The sequence below is a fragment of the Pteropus alecto genome, unplaced genomic scaffold (assembly GCF_000325575.1).
Source record: "Pteropus alecto unplaced genomic scaffold, ASM32557v1 scaffold55, whole genome shotgun sequence".
In the NCBI taxonomy this organism is placed as follows: Eukaryota; Metazoa; Chordata; class Mammalia; order Chiroptera; family Pteropodidae; genus Pteropus; species Pteropus alecto.
Window position 1 is genome coordinate 693,378 of NW_006436813.1, and position 7,856 is coordinate 701,233.

Below are 7,856 nucleotides of genomic sequence, written 5' to 3' on the forward strand. Positions count from 1 at the left end.
TCCCTACTGTCCTGAAATTGGAGCACTAACTTTTCTATTTCCCCTGGCATGCTACAGTGGAGTATATCTAATTTTGAGGGCCTTCTTGGCTCCTAGAGTATTTTTTTAAGTGAAATAGCTTATTTTTCGTTTTTAGTCCTAGACAGTCTTTCAGATAAAAGTTCTTTGTCCTCCTGGATAAAAATGGGAGTTTACGGTTTTGTTTTGTTTTTTACAGTTTCGTGTGTGTGTGTGTGTTTATGTGTGTGTGTGTATAAGCGCATAATGTATATTATGTTGAATATATTATTTACTTATGCAGTTATCTAGCCAGCAAGAAAACTACAGTTTTAAAAATGAGTCAGTTGTGTAGATTACAAGTCAAACTTGGTAATAATGACAATATTAGAATTCCTTTTTAATGTAAGTATATTATTTAGATATAGGTTTTTTTGAAGTAACATCTGTATTTTCTTTTAATGTTTTCAGCTTTGTCAGTCTAACATGGCAGCAAAATCTTGTATTCCCTCCCAAGTATCTGATGATGAACAGAGAGTGAGTATATCTTTTAAATAGATTAATATTGTACTTCAAATGTCTTTGTGATTTCAAGATAACTCGTCACAGACTTTTGTTTGTACTTTGAATTAACTTTTATGTTGATTCAAATTAAAAATCAATGATGGATTGCATAATTGTTGAGTGTCCACAGTGTCTGTATCTTACGCAATATTAAGCAAATTAAAACTTGAACTTTTGCTGGGCGCACATGCAGAACCTGGTAGATGTAGAGAACTCCTTCAGTGATGAGTGTAGGAGGTTGCTGGCCAGTCCTGTCAGATGCCTTCCTGAGTACGAGATCAGAACTAAATGTTTCCAGGGTCTTTTTAAATGTGCCTGGATAGGAGGGAAGTGTTTTGGTAATTCATATTAAAATTTATATTTAAAAAGGGGAAGTAAATTTAACCTGGGGAAAGAGAGTTATCAATTTTTAAAAAGAAAATAAAATTGCAAATAGAAGCATGAGTAATGCAATAAGATTAAATAATTTCCTTTAGTTCTGTGCTCCAATAAGTCTCTCCTTAATTTTCCCTCTTTGTCCATACGTGCTAAGGTTCCCACAGTTTTGATAAATAGTAATTTGACCACCAAATTGCCATCCTTTTAATTTTTCTTTCATTGGTAATAATAGTATATTTCATCTTTATTTTTTTATCACCTTTTTGAATATTTCTTAATCTGCCTACTACTACATTGCTGAAACTACTGTCACAGTCACTAGTAATTTTTTAGTGACTAACTCATTGAGTGGTCATTGCTTATTCCTTATTTTGTCTGGCCCCTCTTCATTAAATTATGATGACCAGTCCATATTTTTAAAAAGCTTCTTTTGTTTCCATGACATTAAAATTATATAGCCTTAGAGCCAGAGGGATTCTATAGGCCATTTAGTTCAACTTTTATCTGATAAGCTTACCCAACAACTTTAATCTTCTTGAATACTTTCATGACTGGGAAGCGTAGCTTTTTTTCTCTCTCTCTCTCTCTCTCTTTTTAATCATGAAGATACATGCTTACATGACTAAAAAGGATTTAAAGGGCACAAAATAAAATAGAATGTACTGGTTTTCTGTTGCCCCAAAACAAATTGCTTATTAGCTCACAGTAGGTGAGAAAACCTGGCACAGAGTCTCTGCCCAGGGTCGTACATTCAGATTATTGGCTGGCTGGGTTATCTGGAGGCTCCCCTTCCACACTCTTTCAGGTTGTTGGCAGAATTCAGCTTCTTGCTAGCTGTTTGCTGTCAGCTCCTATAGATCATTCTTAGGTCCTTGCCATGTGGCTCCCTCTTATCCATACAGCAAGGGAGAACTCAGATCCACTTCATGCTTCAAATCTTTTCACCTGGAACTTCTCAGTCCTTTTTAAGGGCTCACCTAATTAGGTCAGGTCCACCAATGGTAATCTTCCTTTCTAAGATTAACTGATTTGATACCTTAATTATGTCAGTAAAATCCCTTTACAGCAGCACCTAGAATAGTGTTTGCTTGAATAACTGGAAAGTGTGAGTTTACCAGAGGCCATGAATCTTGGGGTCCATCATAGAATTCTTTCCCCCATGCGTAGTAAAAAGCAAGTCTTTCCCTTACCTCCACCTCTAAGTTCACTCCCCATTGGTAACCGCTCAGTAGTCTGTCACAACTCTTTGAGACATCTTCATCCATATACTTCTATACATGAGAATACATGAAAAAAAATACCTTTTTTAAAAAACTCAACTCACAGTAAATAAATCACTGTTCATATACTTATCTTTTTTTAAGTTAAATTTATTGGGGTGACACTGGTTAATATAGATACTTAGCTTTTGAGATTTATCCATGTTTTGGTATGCTTCAGGAGTTTAGTATTCTGTTATATTGGATATACTGCAGTTTATCCATTCACCAGTTGTTGGACATTTGGGTTGTTTCCAGTTTTTGACTATTTGGAGTAAAGCTGCTCTGGACATTCATGCAGATGTCCTTGTGTGGGTGTATTTTTTATTTGGATACCTAGAAGTGAGGTTTTTGGTTGTATAGTAATATGTATTTAACTTTATAAGAAACTACTCTCCTATTTTCCAAAATATCTATACCATTTAGCATTTATGCCAGCAAATTTATCAGAGTTCTAGTTGTTTTTCATCATCTCCAACACTTGACATTATCAGCCTTTCTAATATTAGTGGGCGTTTGGTGGTATCTTATTGTCGTTTTAATTCACATTTCTCTGATAACCAACATGTTGAGCATTCTTTCATTTGCTCATTGGCTATTTTGTTAATCTTCTTTGTGAAATCAGTTCAGGTCTTTCACCCACTTAAAAAAATGGAGTGTCTTATTAAATCATATGAATTCTTTATACATATGCATTTGTATTATATAAATATACATAAATGTATGCATAAATATATTTTATATAATTACCTAATCCTTGATAATCACAGTTTTTAATTTTGATGTAGACAGTAACATATTATCACAATACCACATTTCATGATGGTTGTAACTTATGATTAGGTAGTGTAAGTCCTTCAGCTTTGTTCTTTACAAAATTGTGTTTGCTATTCTAAATCTGCATTTCCATATAAATTTTAGAATCAGCTCATCAGTTACTATATTGACAGCATATAGTTGGATTTCGCTCTTTTATCCAATCTGACAGTTTCCTTCTTTTGATTGAAACATTTAAACCTGCACTGTCCAGTATGGTAGCTACTAGCCACATATGGCTATTTAAATTTAAATTAGTTAAAATTAGATACAATTTAAAAATCTTTTCCTCACTTGTATTAGTCACATTTCAAGTGCTTAATATCTGCGTGTAACTAGTGGCTACTTGTTGCACAATGCAGTTACAGAACATTACCGTCACCACAGAAAGTTCTATTGGACAGTGCTGGTTTATATCATTCATACTTAATTTAATTATAGATATTGTTGGGTTTAAGTCTACCATTTTGCTATTTGTTTTCTATTTGTTCCATTTGATTTTGTGTTTTTTTTTTTCTTTTTGTGCCCTTTGGATTAATAGAGTATTTTTATGATTGCATTTTATCTCCACTATTGGCTTATTAGCTATACCTCTGGGTTTTGTTTTTTTTTTTTAATAGTGATTGATACAGGCTTTAACTTACACATACTACCTTCAAACAATATTATAGTACTTCATGTATAATATGGAAACCTTACAACGGTATGTCTCCATTCTCCCCTCCTATCCTTTGTGCTGTCATTATCATACATTCTACTTCTCCATGTACTATAAATCCTGTAATACATTTTCATTGTTGTTTTAAACATTCGATTATATTTTCAAGAACTTAAAACAAGCAAAAAGTTCTTTTCTGTTTACCCATATTTTTACATTTCTGGCAGTCTTCATTCCTTTTTTATAGATCTGAGTTTCCATCTATTGTCATTTTCCTTTCTCTTGAAGAACTTTTAATATCTCTTATACTATAGGTCTGCTTGCAGTAGTTTCTCAGATTTTGTTTGTCTCAAGAAGTCTTCATTTCTGTTTTGTTTGTAAAGTACATTTCCATTGCATATAGAATTCTTTTTCTTTTTACTGATGTTGTTCTGTTGCCTTCTGGTTTGCATTGTTTCTTATGAGAAAACTGGTCATTTTATATGTTTTTTACTTGTGTTGCTTGTACAGTTTTCCTTTATCCTAGTTTTTAAACAGTTTGCTCTGACCTGCCTAGTTGTGGGTTCCTTTGGATTTTTGTGTTTGTAGTTTGCTGAAATTCTTGGATCTCTTGAGTTCATGTTTAGAAAATTGGAAAATTTTCAGTTACTCTTACTTAGATATTTCCTTCCTCTCTTCCCCTGTCTGCCTCCTCCTTTCCATCTGGTATTCCAATTATAGATATGTTAGACCATTTGATATTGTTCCATAGTTTTTTGAGGCTCTTATAATTTTATCTTTTCTTTGAGAGATTTTTAGCTTGGATAAACAAAGATGTTTAGCTTGGATAACTATCAAGCAGAACTAACTTCCATTGTTTGATCTGCTGTTAATACTATTCAGTAACTTTTTTATTTCAGATATTGCATTTTGCCATTCCAGGAATTTCATTTGTTGCCTTTTGTTATTATTGAGAATCGACATATCTCATAATCCCTGTCATGTCACCTGTTATATTCCTGTAGAAAAAGAATATGTTTTTCTTCTTTAGCATGTTTGTCATAGTTATTTTAAAGTTCTTATCAGCAAATTCAACATTTGGTTTATTTGTGGATCTCTTTTTGTTGACTTTTTTCCTTGACTATGAATAATATTTTTCTGTTTCCTTCTATGTAGTAATTTTTGATTGTATAGTAGATATTGTGGATGATACATTGTGGAGGGGTTTTCTTCATTTAAAGAGTGTTGACCTTCTAGCAGGCAGTTAAATTACTGGTTGTTCACACTGACCATGTTGAGCCTTTGTTATAGGCTTTGTTAGGGCAGGTCTTCAGTTGTGCCTTCTCTACTAAGGAGCATTTCTGATTCCTGGGATGTGATTTTTACCTACACATAAGGTTTTCAGTGGAAAGCCTTATGTGTTTACCAAGACTCTTTAACTTACAGACTTAAAATTCAAGCTCCCAAGGGTGGCTCTTGAAAACTGCTTATTAGCTTCTTCCAAGCCCCATTTCCCTCCTGTGAAGCTTTTTGTATTCCCCCTATACATCTGCAGTTCAGGAGTCAGCCAGAGATTTGAAGGGAATGTATTTGCAGTTTTGGACTCCCTTCTTTCTGGTATTTTCTCCTTCAATTTTCAGCTGATCTGCCTGCCCTTGTCTCCGGCTGACTTCTCAGCCCAGTAAGACTGCCACTGCTATCTTCAGTTCTGTCTTCTTTGTGCAGCAGTGCCTGAGGAGTACCCTCGGGGGAAAGCTAGAAAATATGCATCTCACCTTACATTCCCTGCAAATATGTAGGGGGAATACAGAAAGCCTAGCAAGAGGGAAATGAGACTCTTCAGTCTCCCCTCCAGTGTCTGCCTGCCTTTGGTTGCACTCCAGTGACTTGAAAGAATTGATTATAATTTTTACTACCAGGGAGGTAACTGTGACATAAGTTATTCTGCCATTACTGGGAGCTGGAACTGTATCTATACTTTTATATTGTACTTTTTAGGTTAACATTTTAATAAAAATTAAAATATCATAAACATCTTTAATGATTTTAAACATTCCATTTTGTGAATGAATACTTGGTTGTTTTTCTATTTTGGAAATCAGATATTTTAATGTTATAAATAGTGCTGGACTCATGAAGAAAAGAAATGTATGTTTTGAGGGTCTGGACACAGCTATCTCACAAATTTACTTAATCATTTGTATCTTAGGGTGGTATAATAATCATTAAATCTTTAGTTTCTTTGATAAATTATAATTTTCTTTCAAATTTGTTTATATCCTATCTTAAAAAATGTTTTAAGTAAAAGCTGTTTTGTTTTTAGTAAAAGCTGTCGTTTTGTTTTTCTTCAGCAAAAAAGAGAAAATATTCGTTCTTTAACTATGTCTGGCCATGTTGGTTTTGAGAGTTTACCTGATCAGCTGGTCAATAGGTCCATTCAGCAAGGCTTCTGTTTTAATATTCTCTGTGTTGGTAAGTGCCAAACTCTTCCTCTAAATTTTTCCTTCATATTCCTTGTGCTCACTTCATGCTTGTAAACTGTATGACGCACATGTTATCAATTTGAGATCACGATCTCAGATTTTTTGCAGTTATTTAAATTCTATCAGTTTCTTTTTTTTTTTTTTTTAGCTGTACTGCTTTAAACTTTTTGTTCTTTCAACATTTCAGTGCTTTCTTCAGAGTTCTGAGTAACTTAGTGTACATACTCATTTTTATGCTCTGCTAATGACTCCGTGGACCACCCTTAGCATGTTTTTCTTTCATGGACAACTCAGTCTTTGAAATATTTGGGATCCTTAAAATCACTCTTAAAATTTCTACAGTTCTGTTTTTCCTAACCTATCCTATATACCTCTTAAATGTACCTTTGTTTCTTTCAGGGGAGACTGGAATTGGAAAATCAACGCTGATTGATACACTGTTTAATACTAATTTTGAAGATAACGAATCCTCACATTTTTACCCACATGTTAGACTTAAAGCTCAGACCTATGAACTCCAAGAAAGCAATGTCCGGCTGAAACTGACCATTGTGAATACAGTGGGATTTGGTGACCAGATAAACAAAGACAAGAGGTACATGTTTTCTTCTTGCAATAAAACAAGTTTTTCTTATTTCAAGACATTTGCCTTCTTGCCCCATCAACTGTGATTTGATTTTCTGCTATGGAAATCCATACCTTTCCTCTCATACTTTAAATTTTTTAAATAATTCAGCAATATTTTGTTTTCGTTAAGAAATTGACATTAAAAAAATTTATTTTATTATTAGTTTCAAGTATACGGTGCATTGGTTAGACATTTATATAGTTTATAAAATGATCCCCCTAATTGCTCTTTATCTTTTCTGGCTCTCTACCAAGCTATTATATTAATGCTCACTGCATTCTTATGCCATGTTTCCTCATCCCTGTGACCATCTATCAACTACTAATTTGTATTTCTTTAACCCTTCATTGCTTTCTCCCAGCTTCCCAACCCTCCCTCTCCTCTGGCCATCACCAGATTGTCCTCTATATTTGTAAGTCTGTTTTTGATTAGGTTTTTTTTTTTGTTCCTTAGATTTCACATATAAGTAAAATCATATGATATTTATCTTTCTCTGTCTGACTTATCTCACTCAGCATAACTTCTAGGTTCAACCATGTCATTGCAAATGGTAGGATTTCATTTTATTTTTAATGTCTGAGTAATAGTCTATTATATATATGAACCATAACTTCTTTATCCAGTCGTCTTTTGGTGGGCATTTAGGTAGATTCCTTGTCTTGGCTATTGTAAATTGTGCTGCCATAAACATAGGTGCATCAATCTTTACGAAGTATTGGTTTTTTTGTTTGTTTGTTTTTTGTTTTGTTTTGTTTTGATAAATACCCAGAAGTGTAATTGCTGAGTTAAAAGGTATATCCATTTTTTATTTTTTATTTTTTTGAGAAACCTCCACACTGTTTTCCATAGCAGCTGTACCAGTTTGCAATCCCACCAGTGTATGAGGGTTCCCTTTTCTCCACATCCTTGCCAACACTTGTTTTTCTTTGATTTATTGATGATAGCCATTCTGGCAGGTTTTAAGAAATGGACATTTTTATATCCAGTTGTCTAATTTCTTTGAATCACATTATTAAAATGTGTATTTCAACAGATTATTTTAATCATTTCCTGACATGCTAATTTAAAGTATATTAAGTAATTTGTGCTAATTT

At 33.5% G+C, this 7,856-nt stretch overlaps 1 protein-coding gene across 4 annotated transcripts in view; it reads left to right on the forward strand.

Annotated features, from left to right (window-relative positions):
- Window positions 1–7,856, forward strand: part of SEPT10 (septin 10) — a 67,509-nt gene that overhangs the window by 22,076 nt on the left and 37,577 nt on the right. For 3 of the 4 annotated variants that reach the window (XM_025048490.1, XM_025048491.1, XM_006914245.3), the window contains exons 2-4: window positions 469–534; window positions 6,003–6,123; window positions 6,534–6,729. In XM_025048490.1, coding sequence (XP_024904258.1) covers window positions 469–534; window positions 6,003–6,123; window positions 6,534–6,729 — 383 coding nt within the window. The remainder of the gene's footprint in view (window positions 1–468; window positions 535–6,002; window positions 6,124–6,533; window positions 6,730–7,856) is intronic. The other variant, XM_025048492.1, reaches the window with a different exon arrangement.